This window comes from Barbus barbus (genome assembly GCF_936440315.1).
Source record: "Barbus barbus genome assembly, chromosome: 40".
NCBI classification, from domain to species: Eukaryota; Metazoa; Chordata; class Actinopteri; order Cypriniformes; family Cyprinidae; genus Barbus; species Barbus barbus.
In genome coordinates this window covers 24944327-24964514 of record NC_136718.1, presented here as the reverse complement: position 1 = coordinate 24964514, position 20188 = coordinate 24944327, and the positions used below count along the sequence as shown (strand labels likewise).

The 20188-nt window shown below is 35.4% G+C and overlaps 1 protein-coding gene across 3 annotated transcripts; it reads right to left on the bottom strand.

The window, feature by feature from the left end:
• Positions 1 to 102: 102 nt before the first annotated feature.
• Positions 103 to 17315, bottom strand: rnf150b (ring finger protein 150b). 3 transcript variants are annotated; one of them, XR_013783327.1, is made up of 8 exons: positions 16572 to 17315; positions 11020 to 11270; positions 7222 to 7293; positions 7031 to 7113; positions 5196 to 5292; positions 3895 to 4078; positions 1380 to 2149; positions 103 to 692 (listed from the first exon to the last, which is right to left on the bottom strand). XR_013783327.1 is itself a non-coding variant. In XM_079400876.1 (7 exons), the coding sequence occupies exons 1-7, from the start codon at positions 17020 to 17022 to the stop codon at positions 2049 to 2051; spliced, it is 1239 nt and encodes a 412-aa protein (XP_079257002.1). In that variant the 5' UTR covers positions 17023 to 17286; the 3' UTR covers positions 103 to 2048. The 3 variants fall into 3 exon arrangements, 1 of the variants encoding a protein (XP_079257002.1); XR_013783328.1 differs by having other exon boundaries at positions 103 to 780; positions 1868 to 2149; positions 16572 to 17271; XM_079400876.1 differs by having other exon boundaries at positions 103 to 2149; positions 16572 to 17286.
• Between the last annotated feature and the right edge of the window lie 2873 nt (positions 17316 to 20188).

Here is a 20188-nt window from a genome sequence, read left to right as displayed (position 1 = left end):
TCAGTTTAACTGAAAGGAAACATTCAGATATTTAAATAAGATGGAATCATGTGACAAAGGCAACAGACGTGGAACACTGTGTAAATGAGAAGAACGACGTTTAGCCCCAAAAAAATTAACATTAATTTATTAATATTCAAAGTACAGTCTGACTGAAACACGTGCAAAATACTGAGCATGAAATGGTACAAACGTCTACTGAGTGTGTGTGTGTGTGTGTGTGAGAGAGATACGGTGAGGTGGACTGCACGTGCTTGTGTGTGAATATACAAACTTATGACTGAAATCCCAATCTCAAAACGAAATCCAATCTCTAAATACATAAAGTGCATGACGGAAAAACTTGGCAATTAAGGAGAAAATTGGGACAAAATTATTCTCTATTTACAATGTACAGTCAAACAAGGAAGAACGAGTTACAGATTTAAAGGAACAGTGCACTTGAAATGATCATTTACTCACCCTTATGTCTTTCCACAACTTTGTTTTGACAAAAAGTCATATGAACTACTTTTATGGTGATTTCTGTAGTTTTAAAGAAAAGAAAAAAGAATAATACAGAGATTTAGAACGACCCGAGGGTGAATAAACAGTAACAGAACATTATTACGGGAAATGATTGATAATCTCCCGTTAAAGAAATAGTTCACCCAAACAACAACAACAAAACATGTTGTGAACATTTGCTCACCCTCAGGCCATCCAAGATGTAGATGAGTTTGTTTCTTCATCAGATTTGGAGAAATGTAGCATTGCATCACTTGCTCACCAATGGATGCTCTGCAGTGAATGGGTGCCGTCAGAATGAGGGTCCAAACAGCTGATAAAAACATCACAATAATCCACAACTCCAGTCCATCAGCTAACATCTTGTGAAGTCAAAAGCTGCATGTTTTTAAGAAGAAAAAAACCCACCATTAAGACATGTTTAAGACATCTGCTTGCCACTAAAATGAGTCTATAATCCATAATAACGCTTCCTCCTGAAAAAAAGTCCATCCCCTCTTGTCCGCTCACATCAAAATTCACCCATGTTTGTTTAGAGCCGTTTTGGCTTATAAACAGTGCGTGATCTGTGTACATTTCTCTCCTGATTCAGACCAGATCATTTTTCACTGGAGGAAGCGTTATTATGGACTCATATTTTAGCTGTAATTAATGGTTTGAAGTTAAAAATGTCTTCATGATGGATTTGTTTCAGCTTTTGTCTAACTGATGGACTGGAGTGCTGTGGATTATTGTGATGTTTTTATCAGCTGTTTGGACTCTCATTCTGACGGCACCCATTCACTGCAGAGGATCTACTTGTGAACAAATGATGGAATTTCTTCAAATCTGTTCTTCTTCTCAAATCTTGGATGGCCTGAGGGTGAGGACACTGCCAGTAAACTTTCATTTTTGGGTGAACTATCCCTTTAATTAAATCCACTGAAATCTCAAGTGGACAGGGCATGTGGCATGCACAGCAAACATCACATGTCCTGCTCCACAGAATCCAAAGAGCACTTCCTAGAAAGTCCCACAGTTTAGTCCCGCACAACGTCCGTCAAACGCTCAAGGTCTGGCGTCTTTGGTGAGGGCCAAATCCCAAAAAAATCTCCAAGAGGAGGGCGTCTAAATACTGAGATTCTCCCTTTTTTTTAATACTGCAGAACTCGAGCGCATCAAATGCTTCTATAGAAAAATAAACCACTTCTGATCAGATTCAAAATAGTCTTTGACACGTTCTTTTCGCTGGGATCACAGACAAATGGTGACACGGGCAGCGAACACTGCGGCGGTAGGAAAGAGAAGATTGTCGAGCAGAGCAGAACCGATTGTCTGCCGATACCAAACAAGTGCTTTAGGGTGAGAGAGAACAGTTTACCCTGCTTTTCAAAGAATGGAGGAGGAAGATGAAATGAACGTAACATCGGATGTGGATTGTAGTATGCACTCGGCAGGCAGTGTGTTACACGGTCAATCACTGGCCATTCAAACCCCATTTAACCCATCTGAGCTCGTCGCCGCAGTCACCAAACATTTGAGCATGAGTGGGAGGGGCCAGATCAGCACTTTGGATCATCAGTGGGCGTGTCAATGTCCGAATACCCCGCCCCCGTATTGAGCGACATCTCTGAACTGCCGCTGGCTATTGGCTGTAACTCACCTGCAGAGGAAAGACAGTCACAATGATATTCATCAGTACGGCTGTGTCCTAATTTGTATGCTGTCCTTACTAAATAGCATGCAAAATAAGAACAAGTTGCAAATCGTATGCCAAAATGATTAATTGTATTGAATGTGCACTTGTAGTGTACTTTAAACCTTAAAAAGTATATAATATTAATGAAATAAAAGGCAACTTAAAGAGAGTACACTTTCATAAGTATACTTTGTAATAGTTATAACAAAGTGCATTTTAAATAACTGTTTGTATATTTTTGTCGTGCTTTAAAGAAGTACACTTATTCTGATGTGTTGACTAACATACTGAAGCACATGTAAAGCATGTGATATTAATTTTAACTTTAGTGTGTTCGTGATATTACATTTAAAGTTTAATATTTTAAATGTGCTAAATTGCAACTTATTTTAGTACAATTGTGATTTCTTTTGTTATTTTAGTAGGAATGGGATATATTATAGTTTTCATTAATAGTTTGATTTAGATTTTATTTTTAAAATGTCTTTTTATTTTTAGTTTTTGTCATTTGTTTTTTATATATGTGACCCTGGACCATATAACCAGTCATAAGGGTCAATTTTTCATATCGGTGATGCATAAATTGAAATTTATACATCATCTGAAAGTTGAATAAATAATCTTTCAATTGATGTATGGTTTGTTATGATTGGACAATATTTGGCCGAGATACAACTATTTGAAAATCTGGAGCAAAAAAATCTAAATATTGAGAAAATCGCCCTTAAAATGTTCTCAAATGAAATTCTTAGCAATGCATATTACTTATCAAAAATGAAGTTTTGATATATTTACAGTAGGAAATTTACTAAATATCTTCATGGAACATGATCCTTAATATCCTAATGATTTTTGGCATAAAAGAAAAATTGATAATTTTGACCCATACAATGTATTGTTGGCTATTGCTACAAATATACCCCAGCGACTTAAGTTTTGTGCTCCAGGGTCACATATGTCTATATAGTTTATTTATTATTTCAGTTTTAGTTATAGTTATATTAGTACATGAAGTTAAACTCAATGAAAATGAGAAATTATCAAATTAAAAATAAGTTCAGTAACAATTTCAGTTAACATTTATTTTAATTCAAGATAAATTTTTTATGGTTTTAGTTTTAGTTAACTAAAATAACTTATTTCAAAACATGACATGCATGTTTTAACAGAAATGACATTAAAGTATATTTTCATTTCCCATACATGCTTGTCATTTCATTCAGCCGTGCACTTTACCATATTTCAAGGCAATAGAAGTAATTATGAAATCACATATAAAGGTGTACTTAAGTCCAACTTAAGTGGATCAAAAGTAGTGCTCTAAAGTTCAGCTAATTACATTTTACATACATTTAAACTATAATACATTTTCATTTTATTACAATTAACATGCAATTAAATGTCCAAATGTCCTACATTCAGTTTGCACTTAAAGTGTATTATTTCTGTAATGCATACTATTTTGAAAAGTATGCTAAAATGTACGTCTTATTCACAAGACTGTCTGGATGGTTTACCATTCCCAATGTATTTGTGCATGCTTTTTTTGGCGTGTTATTAAATGTGCACTACTATTTGTCACTTTTCTAGTCACTTTTGATAAAAGTATTTTCTAAATGCAAAAAATCATTACCCACAATGCCTTGCACTAGACAAAAGGACGAATTCCTCTCTCACAGAAATAAATATGTACTCGTTCGCACACTCACTCTGTTCGGTTGGCAAGGTGTCCTGGGACATTGGCTCAGAGTCCAGGAGGACCTGAGGGAGACCAACCATCCTCACGACATCGCCGGCCATGACATCATCGCTCATCACCATGGCGTTGAGAGCCACGCCCCCCACGGCAAGCTCATAGTCCAGAGGAAGTTCATTCAGACATTCGGCACTCGACTGCATATGAACAGAATTACACCACAGTCCCACAGAATAGAGTTAAATACAATAGAACTACCCTATAGCCATGCTGAAGCAATAAGCCATGCATTTCAGAGATTTTCCCATGGTTAAGGCCAGGGTTATTACAATTAAGCATTAAACTACTACTCAAATAAACTACATAAAATAAACTTTCATAACTTGAAAATAAACTTTAACTTAAATATACAAAAAACTAACTTGTTTTATTCTAGCTAGTTATCAAGGCAACATTTTATTTTCATCATTTAGTTTAATTTATACATCAATAAAAACTTTTAAAAAATCTATAAAAATGACAAAACAACAAAAGTACTAAAACTAACTAAAATTAAAATTTAAACAGCATAATAATATATAAATGTAAAAAAATATATATTAAATCAACCTTTAATGTACCAGTGATACTAAAATAGCACTCATTAAGGCACAGTACAACATTTTTAACGAACATCAATGTTTTAAGAACTAAAAATAATACAATAAGATAAAATAAAAAAAATGAATCCAATGAAAATAACTGAAAAATATAACTAAAAATGAAACAATTCTTAAAAAACACTATAGACATAAAAAAAAAATTACTAATACAAATGGAAAAAAAAACAACAAAATGACTAAAACTTTAAAATTAAAATAGAAAAAAAAATAAATAAAATTAAATTCAAAGTTAAAAAAAAATAAATAACAAAAATAATGATTCCTCTGGAAATAATTTAATGTATTAATTTATTACTGTAATTCATAATAATTGCATAATATTTAGTATCTTTATTATTATTAATATTTACATTTATGCATTTAGCAGATGCTTTTATACAAAGCAACTTACATTGCATTCAAGTTACAGTTTTACATTTTTATCAGCTCTTGCTTTCCTTGGGAATCGAACCCATTATCTTGGCGTTGCTATATTAATAAAGTTCATTTATTCAGACTGCTATTCAGCTGTTTATTACACTGATTCTGTCTGAAGCTTCATGTTCAGCTGATTTCTCTCTCCACTCAAGGAGGACAAACGCATGCATAAACAGCACATGGCACACGAGCCTGACCTTTGCACAGCGATGAGGGAGAGAGAAAAAACACCAACCGTGAGGCCCAGAGCTTTGAGGATGTTCATTTTACACATGGGACACGTACGATGGTCCACCAACCACGGGTCAACACAGCCTTTATGAAACAGATGCCTAAGAGGAAAAGACCAACAGTGAAGAAAGTGAAGGAGGGACAGTTATGCGTTTATCAGTCTAATACAGAAGCCTCATGTTTGTGAGTTTTCAGTTGAATACTGAATGACTGCCAGTTTACATCCTCTTTTTGTAGCAAGAGAGCATTTAGCAACTTTGTTATATGAAAATATAGTAATATAGTATAATACAGTTTATATAATATTATCTCGGGATGCACGATATTATCGGACTGATATCGGAATCGGCCGATAATGTCTTTAAATGTAAATATTGGCATCGGCCCGATATTAAAAACATTATGCCGATATGTCTTGCCGATAAGAGGAATACATTAACTCACATGTGCTCAGGGTGTGCTGGTGATTAGACCAGCACACACAGAATGAAGCGTTAGGTGTGTTTTAAGAGTAAACAGTAATAGCAAGTGCAGCAACAATGCAGCCTCCCCCGGGTCCTAATGTCCGCACCGTAAGGATTTTTAATCTGTAGGGGGCGCTGTTGGCCTACTTCTAATTAAATTAAAAGTAAAATAGCTTACACAAATAACATTTATACTGTTTCTGATTAAATAAAGCTGTAATTGATGTCATAAAATAGAGTTTTGATTAATGCTCAGAAGATATAGCTTAAATGAAAAAAAAACAAAAAAACATGAATTAAATAATTTAATAAATTCAGATTTATTCATTAATGTGTAATGTGTGTTTTTTTAACAGACCATAAACTTTAAAATATTTTCTGAGTTTTTACAACTCTTTTGCTTTAGACCATCTACAAATATTAAATCTTAGAATAAAATGTTTTTTTTTTTGTTTTATTAACACTGCATCTTACTGGGGGGGGGGGGGGGGGGTGCAGCGATTGATATATAGTTTATTTAATTATTTTCAAAGCTTCAATGTACTGTCAAAAAACCTTCATTATTGTTTATTTAATTCTAACAAATAAGTTCTTGTTAAAAACTAACCAAAATTAAAAATATTTTGCTTATAATTTATGCACAGGAGTGACTTGGTGTTGCTTCCAGACAAAAGGAAATATATCGGTATCGGCCAAAATGAGTCAAAAAAAATATCGGCATATCGGATACCGGCAAAAATCCAATATCGTGCATCCCTAAATATATCCAGTTTTTTTATTTAAATTAAACATTAACTTGTTCATCAAGGATGCATTAAATTGATCAAAAGTGACATTTATAATATTTCAAGAGCTCCATTTCAAATAAATGCTGTATTTGAACTTTCTATTAATCAGGAATCCTGAAAAATGAAATGTATCACGGTTTCCACAAAAATATTGGGCAGCACAACTGTTTTTAACATTGATAATCAGAAATGTTTGTTGAGCAGCAAATCAGCATTTTAGAATGATTTCTGAAGATCATGTGACACTGAAGACTGGAGTAATGATGCTGAAAATACAGCTTTGATCACAGAAATAAATTACATTTTAACAGATATTCACATAGTAAACAACTACTTTAAATTGTAATAATATTTAGCAATTTTAAAGCATTTTTTTAATCAAATAAATGCAGCCTTGGTGAGTAGAAGAGACTTGTACCTATTATAATAAAACGTACTATAAAAAAATGCACCTACTATAATAAGATAAATAAAATTAGATGAAATATACAATGCCGTATTATATTGCTTTACTATGATTTACTATATGTTTTAATGTATCTATCTTGTTCGTAACTTATCAAAAGAGCAGTCAGGTGTGTGTTTACCTGCAAGGTAAGATTCTGACTACATCATTTGGTTTATAACCCTCGATACACACGGCACAGTTATCAAAATCACTCTCAGTCTCCTGCAGGAAAAAAAACACACATTATACAAGACATAACAGAGCGCAGAACTCCATATCAGCAGAATCCACTGGTTTAAAGACTGAGATACTGAATGTTTATTTGTTCACCTGATCGCCTTTCCTGATGGTCCGCACTTGTAACTGGCTGATGGCTTTTTTGGCAGCGTCCCCCAGCCTTCTCTGACCAATCGGAGAACAGAACATGATTAATAAACGCTTTTCTCCTTTGACTTCAGACTGTTATCTTCTACATCCGTCTCTCGTTAAAATAATTGAAGAGGGCTGTAATGAAAGGCTCTGTTGTTTTCCTGTGATGAAAGTCACTTCCTGTGGCCTGTAATCATGTTTTAGGGTCATGTTTAAACGCACACAAACACGCAAACCACTGAAAACAAGAAACAGTGGCGAAAGAAAGCGATTTTTCTGATATATTAATTTAATTTCAAGGTTGCTGTGCTTGTTTGCACAATTGGGCCAACTTTTTATGATTTTATAATCAATGTTGCTATGAAATAATAATAATAGTTTTATTATTATTACTAATACTAAAGAAAAATAAATATTACTAAATTAAATTAAATATTATCAATGAAATTACACTGTAAAATAAAAATGGGTACAACACAAAACTAAGTATTGCTAATATATTTTTAAATTGTATTTGCATAATTACACAAAATGATTAATTTATTCTTCATTATTTGAAATAATTGCAATAATAAAATATGCATAAATATTACTAAAATGTGAAATATTGTTCATGTAATATTTCGCTGTACAATAAAATTTCAGTATTTAAGAAAAAAGCATATAAATATTTTATGATTTATAATTTTATAGTTTTATTAATTATAGCAATTTTATTATTTTATCTTATTTTCTTATCAAATAAAACTAAATAATTTAAATTAAAATATTAATGGAATATTCCACTGTAAAATAAAAAGTTTAACCCTTTAATACCTGCCACAGAACAATTCGGCCAGAGTATATCTTAGTATTTTTACATGCTGTGCTGTCATTCTTTTGAGTATTTTCAAATGTCATATATCTATACAATCCTTAGACCCCCAATTTGAAGGATATGTGTGTAAGAAATCCATAGTTACAAGACAAATAGCTCAAAAGTGCAATAAACCAACAAAAAAATTAAAATCGAAGTTTTTTTTCAACATTTTACTAAATACAGAAATATCACAAATGTCAACCTCAAACTTGTCAATGTAAAAAACTTGCATAAAACACTTTGAAACTACATACAATTGATTTGGACTGATTACATAAATTTGTTTGTGAGATCAAACTGATTCACAACAACATCCCATAAACCTTGGGTTTCTATAAACACTCCCTCTTATCTATCTCTATTCATACAGACAAAACAGTTCATGAAACCAAACAAGCATGAGATTGAACAATGAAAATGCATAAGCAAGTTAATAAGAAATATAAAATATGAAATATAGAAACATAATAAATTAATGAATAAACAATAAAAATACTTATGACGATAAATGATAAGAGTAACTGATAAAAATAATAAATCATATGAATGACTAATGATTATAAAATGATTATGTGAATAAATGATTATAAATGTATTAAAAAACATGAAAATAAAAACAACACAGTAGGGCTGCGTGGTATATCGAGTTTGTACGATATATCGGTATTTTTTTTATAAGCGATACGGTATGAAGCAATACCGTTAATTTTGATATACAGAGGTTTGATACGAGCGCATCTGAAAAAATATCTGAACTGCTGCAGAGAAAGTGCATAATACAATTTGTTCTAAACATGTGACAAGCTTTATATGAAGGGCTTTAAAAAATCAAATAAAAACTCGTAAGATATAGTAGCCTATAGTTTATAATTTCGTCTAGTTTAAAGGCCCTAGCCCGGCCTTGGCCCGAGACGCTCAAGCCCTAGCCGGCCCGTGTCCGACAGCTTATCAGAATTACCGGCCCGTCTTTTTTCCCCCTTCTCCCAAAACAGCTTATACTGTTTCAGCTATTAAAATACTTCAGTTTTGTATGAAATGGCAAAGTGATTGTATATTGTTTCGTTATTTTATTAGGTTAATTTAGAAAAACTTTTGGAGCATTTTTTTATTTGTTAAAATGTACGTTTTTTGATTTTTTTAAAGTAACGACCAAGTGGCCAGCGGCAGACAGTGAGTTGATCATAGTCTATGTTTGATATATTTAGCCTTCTCAAATTATCACGACTTGATCTAAAATTAAATGTATAGTTATAAAACGGCTCCACAATGTTAGTTTAAAGGCTTAACCTAGGTTAATGTGCACTGATGCATATCCGGTTGTTTGTGCGGAGAGTGCAAGCTGAAGCACGCTTTACAGGACATGGACGCGCCAGAGCGATCACTTGCATTGGAAACATTTCAAATACATTTTTGCTCATAAAGGTAAGAGTAATAGGCTTCACTGTTCGGAACGGTAAAGGGCCTACTTTTATTTGTGTGCACTCAAAATATCAACAAAGCATGCAATAAAGCCATTAAATAAAGGGGAAAAAAGCAGTTTCGGTTTTGAGCAGGAGCGCTTCTGAAAAACTCTAAAGGCACATCCAAAGAGGAGACGGCGAGTCAGGATCATCAATCCTTCCTGAAGCATTGGGAACTTTTATTAGTAACCACGCTCCAAATTCTCCCTGATGCTCTGCATGGTCAACTGTCACCTGAATGCTAATGCGTGCGAATATGCGTTGTGTATTGCGTAGGCGATGTTTAATATTTATAATATAATCAGTATTTCATACAGTTGCCATGTGTGCTCTGCGCGTAATATGGGCACAATTACATTTACATTTAGTCATTTGGCAGACGCTTTTATCCAAAGCGACTTACAATTGACTTACAATTAAAGGAGAGAAGCTAAATGAGCTCGAGTCCGACCCGAGCCCGATCTGTTAAAAAAAAAAATGGCCCGAGCCCGGCCCGAATGGACTAAGCGTCGGGTCCCGATGGGCTTGCAGACCTCTACCATGGACCACAAAACCAGTCATAAGGGTCAATTTTGTGAAATTGAGATTTATACATAATCGGAAAGCTGAATAAATAATCTTTCCATTGATGTATGGTGTTGTTAGGATCGGACAATATTTAGCTGAGATACAACTATTTGAAAATCTGGAATCTGAGGGTGCCAAAAAAATAAAAAATATTGAGAAAATCTTCTTTAAAGTTGTCCAAATGAAGTTCTTAGCAATGCATATTACTACTCAAAAATTAAGTTTTGATATATTTACGGTAGGAAATTTACAAAATATCTTCATGGAACATGATCTTTTCTTAATATCCTAAAGATTTTTGGCATTAAACAAAATCAATAATTTTGACCCATACAATGTATTTTTGGCTATTGCTACAAATATACCCCAGCGACTTCAGACTGGTTTTGTGCTCCAGGGTCGCATATATGTAGAATTTTAAACCTACAAGTGTATTTGTATGATAGCATTAACTGTAAAATGTATGGGGTAATCAAAATAGCTTTTTTACTCAATCAGTCTGTTTTCATCTTCATTTTTAGTTTAAAAACTTTAACTTCTGCTTTAAAAGCATTATTTTTGTTTTTAGATTGCAATGTTACAATGTTATAATGCAATGAATGTAACCCTTTTTTGCACATAATATAATGCCTACATGCTTGCATTCACTTTATTTGTTTAATCCAAATACAAAATACCGAGATATATACCGTATACCACAAATCAGCCAAAAAATACCGACACATGAATTTTTGCTCATATCGCCCAGCCCTACAGCACACACAATTTGCACGTGAGGCTCTAAGGATCCTTCACTGCAAAAGGCATTTGGACACTTAGGGCTGCACTTTTCAAGCAAATCATTTCGTAAGATGATTTTTCTCAGGTTTGTACCTGGTTGCGGTCCCTGGCGTTGGCGTATCTGAAGCGCTGGATGTAGTAAAAGACGAGCCAGGCCAGCGAGATGATCATGAGGATGATGAAGGAGATGGAAACAAAGACCACGGAGGTGCGGCTGACGTATTTCTGGAGGTTGCGTGTTCCGATGGTGATGTACATGTAAACGGTGATGTTCCTCTCCATCAGAAGAACCAGATCACGACCCTTGGGCTCGGGAATCATGATGGCCACCACGTCACCGGTGCCTAAAACACAGAGCCACAGTTAACCAGCGCCTCAACTAGACTAACTCGCTTCCTCTGTGGGAAAAATAAACCAGAAAGAGGAGCAGAGTTTATCCTGATCATCAACAACAAGCATAACTAGCACACAACCAATGCTCAAATAAACATATTTAGACAAAGAAAGTTAAAAATGCTTATTACTGGCACAATAAAAATGGAATTTGGCGAATTTTAGATGAATAAATTAAAAGTAGAGCTGCAGAATGAATCAATTAAGCACAAAAAGACTAATTAAATATGACATATGCATGTAAAACTATTATCAGATACACAGAAACTGAAAGTTCTTGCTCAAGTTTTATGAACTCACTTAATTATATACGTTTTTCGATTATTAAAATTGTTCATTTAAAACAGAATCCAGAAAAATTATGATGGAAAACATGGAACTAGGGAAAAATAATATGGAATTTTGAAAAAAAAAAAAGAAATCATAATATAAAATGGATTTCATTCAGCGTAAACAATTTACATTTTGTGAAACTTAATACAGTTTTGTTAAATTGTAGAATTTGGATAAAAATTTATTTCACGGGTCTTAAAAATTGAATTCTTTCTAATTGTTATGATTTAATATAACCACTTAAAAAGAATCCAGAAAAATTAAAATAAAAAATCTAGAAAAAACACTGATTTGGGGGGGGGATTTAAAACTGATTTCATAAGGCCTTATAAATGTACTGTGTTAAACTTTCAATAAATTGTTGTTAAAAATGTTTCATGATTAATTCGTTAATTAATTAGACATGCTTTTTGATTACTAAAATTTTATGTAACCATTAAAGCAGAATTCAGAAAATGTGAAATGGAAAAAAAAACGTAATCCAGAAAAGCTGAAATGGAAAATAAAGAATTGAGGAAAAAAGCACAACAGAGTTCAAGGGAAACCCCTGATAAAAAGCACAGGGAAAATCTTTAAACATTAGAAAACCTTCTCAGCCAAAACAAAACGCAAAGCTCAAAGAGAGAAGCGAACGGAAAACACCACAAGAGAGAAAAATACTGATGTAGAACGAACTAAACCAACAACATTAATAACACTTCACAAGACAGATAGAGAAAGATAAGAGAAAACTTTCACAGCAAAACACATTTTCTAAGACGCAGAACGACCAGAACGCTGAAGTGACCGTTCCAGTCGAGCCTGAACGCCAACATCACGTCTAAAGCATCACACATGACTTCCAGATGTGAGAGAACATACAAACACAGCTGGACGATGGCAAACTCAGGTCAGAACCACAGCCACGTCACAAACATTCAAACACTTTCCTGCAGGACGTGACTGTGTGAACTTTATAGAGAAGTCAGAAAACTGTTTCTGACACAGAACACCCACAAAAACACTCATGCATGTGACATTTTACATTAAAGCGCCTATAAGGTGCTAGAATTAATTACTGTTTTCAGGGCCTGAATGGATGCCGTCAGAATGAGATTTCAAACAGCTGACAAAAACATCATAATAATCCACAAGTAATCCACACCAGTAACATCTTGAGAAGACAAAAGAAACAAATCCATCATTAAAGTGTTTTAACTTCAAACTGTTTCTGGCCAAAATATTAGTCCATAACGCTTCCTCCAGTGAAAAAGTGGTCTGGTGGTCTTAATCAGGAGAGAAATCTGCACATATCTGCACCGTTTACAAGACAAAACAGCTCTAAACAAACATTTGGGTGGATTTTGATGGGAGAAGACAAACGAAAATGGACTTTTTCCCTGGAGGAAGCATTATTATGGATTATGAACTAGTATTTTAGTAGGAAGCAAAGGTTTAAATAATGCTGTAATGATGGATTTGTTTCTTACAAACACGCAGCTTTTAGCTTCTCAAGATGTTAACTGATGGACTGGAGTGGTGTGGATTATTGTGATGTTTTTATCAGCTTTCATTCTGACGGCACCCATTCACTGCAGAGCATCCATTGATGAGCAAGTGATGCAATACTACATTTCTGGAAATCTGATGAAGAAACAAACTCATCTACATCTTGGGATGGCCTGAGGGTGAGGACATTTTCAGCAAAAATTCATTTTTGGCTGAATTGCTCCTTTAAACCAGACATGCATTTACCAAAACACAATCAATTACGCAAGCGTATGTATAAACCATCACACATGCTAGATATGCAATTATGCACCTCATATGCATTTACCAAAGTGCATCAGCCATCACTCGTAACCTTATATGGACTTAGAATAACACATAACCAGACACGCATATCTAGTTGACAGATGATGAATGCATTTATCAACACACATATGCACTGACCATCACATTTAACCAGACATGTATTTATCAATCCATAACCAAATATGGATTTGTAACCACCACCGGTTCTGCACCCCTTTACATTCTGCAAGTGAACAGCGCTTTATTGTTCATCCCAAGGAGGCACAAAATCACTTTCACAGACTTTTACATTAACTGTTCCCTCCTGGTGAAATGACCTGCCCAGCACCATCTTCAAGAAACGGCTGAAAACACATCTCTTCCATCTTTATTTGACCCTCTAACTCTAGCACTCTCTATTCCAATTCTATTTGATCTATTTGTTCTCTTTTTTATTTCAAAAAAACAACACCACCACTTACTCTTTAAGACTTGCAACTCTATTTATTTTCTAACTGCTTGTTTTCTTTAAAAAAAAGGCCTCTAACACTAGCGTCCTTTATTCTTTTCCTATCTATTTGTTTTCTTTTTATTTATTATATGTGACCCTAGACCACAAAACCAGTCATAAGGGTGAATTTTTTTAAATTGAGATTTATATAGAGAATGGCAACATGGCGTCAGCAATGCACGGCATTCTGGGACTTTGAGACACGGACACTACAATAGAGAATGGGTAATAGTGGAGGTAGAAGTTAAAATTTAAATGAAACCGTTAAAAACACATTAGAATGGAAATTAGAGAGGAAAAGGATCTAAAATGAAATGCAATTTTCTGCTTTTCAACTTGAAACAACACAATGGTGACAGTATAGTTCAGTGAAAATAAACAACTTGACCAAAATTTGTCCTTGTCATTTGTATTTATTATTTATTACAGATTTATAATTTCCGATCCACTTGAATTTGTAAGTGCTCACGCTATGAATAATGTATGCAAACACGTTTGGAAATGTGTGTGATATAGCTCTTTATGATCACTCTCCATGTTCATAATGCAACCGCTGATTCATTGTTCAACAACTCTTTGTGAGAGATAGTATTTGTTTCATTTAAGTCCAGTAAAACTTAATTGGTGTAGTGCTTTCATAATATAATTCATTTCAGAGCTGCATTCCAGAGGGTCGTATTAGGGCGATATGTGTTGATTAAATCAAGGGTTCTCAAACATGTCCTAGACTAGAGGACCCCTGGCCCTGCATATTTTATATGTCTCCCTTATCAGACCCAATTAATGTCTTGCAGTCTCTACTAACAAGCAGAAACTTACTAGAGAAGTGTGGCACAATATACCCCTGTAAATAAATAGAATTTAAATTCATGTGTCGCACACTTTAATGCTCTTTAAACGGAACATACGCTCGCTTTGAACTGGAATCATGGCAGAATATACTGTGATGTCTTACTTTGCTGGGCACTTATTTTGAATAGAGCTTATGTCTGAAGTAACAAGAGAAACGTATGAAATATGCAGACTGTAATTGAGAACCACTGAAATACATGATCAACTGGCTGAGATCAAGCTATACTGTGTTTATTATTTTATCTGGCAGATATATCAGTGCCATCTAGTTATCAAAAACGGCTTGGTCCTGTGTGTGACACAGAAGATGCCTGTATGATTTCAAAGAGAGTGTGTGTGTGTCGTGTGCTGGCCACACAACTGAGCACTCGAATGATCATTATTGAATATGAATATCAGCACATTTATTCTAAGCAAATGCAAGCAGCTCAAATGCCATTTTTTCCTCTTGTGATTTGTATCTGCTGTCACTGTACACTACTAAGAGCATCCTAAAACATACCGGCGACTACACAGAATGCAGAGATGTATATTCCCATTCTCTATATCTGAGAGCTGAATAAATAATCAAATATTGATAATCACCTTTAAAGTTGTCCAAATGAAGTTCTTAGCAATGCATATTACTAATCAAACATTAAGTTTTGATATATTTACAGTAGGAAATTTACTAAATGTCTTAAATGGAACATGATCCTTACTTAATATCCTAATGATTTTTGGCATAAAAGAAAAATCTATAATATTGACCCATTCACTGTATTGTTGGCTATTGCTACAGCTTCAGGCAGACGCCTTAGAGCAATTAAAACTAAGTGTACGTTTTCTAAACGTTCTCTGTGCATGCTCTTAACTCCTCTGGTATCTATGCATCTGCATTTCACTCTTTGCAATTGATATGACATACATGTGTAGATGCATTTATGTATGCATTTTAATTAGGGCTGTCAAACTATTAATCGCATCCAAAATAAGTGTGTCCTGTGTATATTTAGCATGTTTATATAAATACACACATGCACGTATATATTTAAGAAAATTATGTTACGTTTATACATTTAAAATATTTGTATATATCAGTTATATGAATATAAATATATACATCAAAATATTTTCACAGTATATACTCTATGTGCGTGTATTTATGTATACATAAAGATACACAGCATACACATTATGTAAACAAAAACTTATTTTGGATGCGATTAATCCTTTGACAGCACTATTTTTAATGCATGTTATTATTATTATTGATGATCTCACTAAAGCAAATTCCAAACAACAAACAGGTTATGGCAAAAGTGAGCACAAAAGCAGTCTTAAGTAACACTGCTATATTTGTAGCAATACCCAAAAATACATTGTATGGGTCAAAATTATCATTTTTTCTTTTATGGCAAAAAACCATTAGAATATTAAGTAAGGATCATGTTCCATTTAAGATATTTGTCCTACCGTAAATATTACAAAACCTAATGTTTGATTAGTAATATGCATTGCCAAGAACTTCATTTGGACAACTTTAAAGGCGACTTTCTCCATTTTTTATTTTTTGCACCCTAAGATTCCAGATTTTCAAATCTCGGTCAAATATATCCAATTCTAACAAACCACACATCAATGAAACGTTTATTTATTCCGCTTTCACAAGATGCATAAATCTCAATTTCCAAAAATTGACCCTTATGACTGGTTTTGTGGTCCAGGGTCACAAATGACTAACGTTAAATGTAACGCAAATGTAAATCACACATAACCATGATGCATTGATGAAGCGCATCACCTGGATCTGGCATGGTGATGGTCTCGTTGGGGTTGGAGGAGCCCACGTTGAATATGACCACAGCTGACGCGTTTTTCCCCACGGCGTTTCGGATTTTGTCTCTGTAGGTGCAGTTTCCCTTGCTGATGAGCGCGATCCACGTGCCGTGTCCGCGCGGCGTGAATCTGCTGTTGGGATCGCACGCGTGTCTGTCCTGCGGCGCGGCGGGCATTGCTAGCACGCCTCTGGCCTCGCGTTTGAGCGAGTCCTCGCCGTAACGCCCGCACTCTGTCTTCTCGGTGCGGACCTCGGCCGTGACCGGATCCACGTACGTGATGTTAACGAACGCCGTGTACCACTCCTCCTTCTCCGCCACCGTGAAGTCCAAACACAGCAGATGGACGAAGCAGAAGGACAGCAGCCAGGTGGACAGGGCCAGACTACGACAAGCCTGGATCACCGAGAGTGCCATAGCAGTGTTGTTGTTATCGTTATGATGAATTCTAGCGGCCGCGCAAGGCGCGTTTACTCCGTCTAGAGCGCGTTACGCGGCGCACTCATGGTCAAACCGTGTAAAAGACCGAGTTTGTGCTTAATAACCTCTAGAGCCTGTTGCCTGTGCGAGAGGCGCGTTGGTTCGGGAAAAACGCGAGCAGAAGCGGCGCGACGGAGGCATGGTGTCTGATGTTTTCGACTTCTGTGAATAAAACGGACGACGCGCGAGCGAAACAGCGACAGCTGGCGGCGGAGCGATGGTCTGCGCATGCGCGACACGCGTAAGGGAGCGTCGTGAAATACACGCTTTGTCAGTGAATGAAACTAATCAAAGTTTGCTAAGAAACCGTTAAAATAAGATATTTTCTTACGTTAATAACTTGACTGTACAGATGTTAAATTTAATATTATATTTGAATATATTTTATGCAGATTGGGGGAAGTCGTGGCCTAATGGTTAGAGAGTCGGACTCGTAATCGAAAGGTTGCGAGTTCGAGCCCCCGGCCGGCAGGAATTGTAGGTGGGGGGAGGGAATGTCCAGCGCTCTCTCCACCCTCAATACCACGACTGAGGTGCCCTTGAGCAAGGCACCGAACCCCCAATTGCTCCCCGGGCGCTGCAGCATGGCTGCCCACTGCTCCGGGTGTGTGTTCACGGTGTGTGTGTGTGTGTGGATTTGTTCACTACTCACTGCTGTGTGTGTGTGTGTGCACTTGGATGGGTTAAACGCAGAGCACCAATTTCGAGTATGGGTCACCATACTTGACAATACGTCACGACTTTACTTTACTTTAGATTGTCAAGGACTTATCCATTATATACAAATATATAATATAATATATATATATATATATAGGACACCGGCTAGGATATAAGTATCGCTTTTTATTTTTATTTTATTTTTTATTTTTTCCTTTATATGTTTACTATTGAAATGTTGTTGTTGTATGCATTTGTCAATTTTATTTAATTTCTGTATTTTCTTAAATGTGTGTGTATATTTACAGAGTGTTAACTTTTAGTTTTAGTTACTTTTTCTTATTTGTAAGTCGCTTTGGATAAAAGCGTCTGCTAAAAGTAAAGTAAAAGTAATATAAATTCCCAGACTGGATGATTTTCAATTCTGTATTGCATTACAGTAATGCATTGCTTTAATAAGTACAGCGATGTGATTTACTGTCATGAAAATTATGTCATCAACATATTTTAATAAAGATATTTAATTAAAAAAGTGTTTTGTAGAAAATATATTTTTCTCTTCAAATTTTGATTTCTCCGTGTTTCGGCCAATCGCTAGGGACTGTCATAAAACTCCACACACTGTGCTGAAGTGTTCATTCAATGTGGAAAACCAACAGTTACAGCTTTTTATTCAGAGTCGAGACCACATATTTAAGATGTTACGACAGAAGAAAGAGCGAAACACTTAATCATTTCCTGATGAAAATAGTGTAATGTGTGAGAAACAAAGCTTTTCAAAACTTTTTATCAATTGAACAAAAATGATTCACTGTTTCGAAGCGCTTGTCTGCTGCGTTCTCAAAACTCTGGCCATTTGATAACCTAGAATATCAAAATCGACTGCGGGTGGCAGATCCTTTTCTAGCACCCAAACTCTGGAACAATCTACCTAATGCTGTTCAGGAGGCAGACATACTCTTGTCAGTTTAAATCTAGATTAAAGACACATTTCTTTAACCCGGCTTACACATAACACACTAATACACTTCTATTATTCAAATCCATTAAAGGATTGTTAGGCTGCATTAATTAGATCAACCAGAACCGGGAACACTCCCCATAACACATGATGTACTCGTTACATCATAAGAAGAATGGCATCTACGCTAATATTTGTCTGTTTCTTTCTTATTCTGTTTCTCAGTCTGTGTCCGGATCAGATGGTGGATCTGCGCCGGGAGATGATGTCTGCGGCCTTGATCGTCGGCAGAGGCTGGACACCTGGATTAGCCCCGGGGACATATCCCCAATGAAGACCTCGACTTAAATACAATAAAACTAAAAATAAAACAAAATAACTGAAATTATAATAAAATACCTAACTACATAATACTATTATTGTTAGAAATTGCAACAATATAAAAATAGAAATATAATAAATTTATACATTTAAAATTTTAATTAAATCAATAATTAAACAATAAATAAACAATAATATCCTGGCCAGAGGAGAACTGGCCCCCCGACTGAGCCTGGTTTCTCCCAAGGTTTTTTCTCCATTCTGTCACAGAGGGAGTTTTGGTTCCTTGCCGCTGTCGCCTCTGGCTTGCTCAGTTGGGGACACTTCATTTCTAGTGATTATCGTCAATTTGATTTCACAAATACTATTTAACTAAACTGAGCTAGACAATGACATCACTGAATTCAAAAATGAAATGCCTTTAACTGAAAATTGAGTGTTTAATCTTATTATTATACATTACTGACACTCTTTCGTCCAATTTGATACTGTGAAGTGCTTTGACAATCTGTATTGTTAAAAGCGCTATATAAATGAAGGTGACTTGACTTGACTTGACATCATTATTTACACAGTATGCTCCACCCTTCAGCTTTAATCAACAGTTTAACTTTTGCTGCCAGTGTTTCCAGGAAGATCCGTGTCTCTGTTTTGGCCCAGGCCACTGTGTTGAGGTCCATAAAGTGCAGCTGGTACTGTGTGTGTGTGTGTGTGTGTGTGTGTGTGAGAGAGAGAGAGTGTGTGTGTGTGGTCCTAGAGAGTGAGTGTGTGGTGTCGATGTGTTTCCATCGGTTTGTTGTGTCCTGCTCTGTCTGCTGAGGAAGAAAAATAACACGATGCCAAAGAAACACTCCAGAAGCACCAAGCCCACCGTCTGCTTCCCATCACTCAGCACAGCTGCATGTTTCTCTGGGTTCCTGAAAGCATTTGGAGGCCTTATGAGCCGGCGGCCTGGCCATCTGGCAGACCGGGCATTTTTCCCTCTGGGCCGACTTACTTTTTGGGCCGGGCCTATACATCTTCTCATACCATATTTGTCTGATCGGCCCATAAAACTCTTAGCAGCCTATAATGTTTCTGCCTAAATAGTTGACGGCGCTGTGGTCTTTGCGGCTGTTTAATGTATTTGTCAAAAAAAGTCAGTTTAGGATTTTTTCCCCC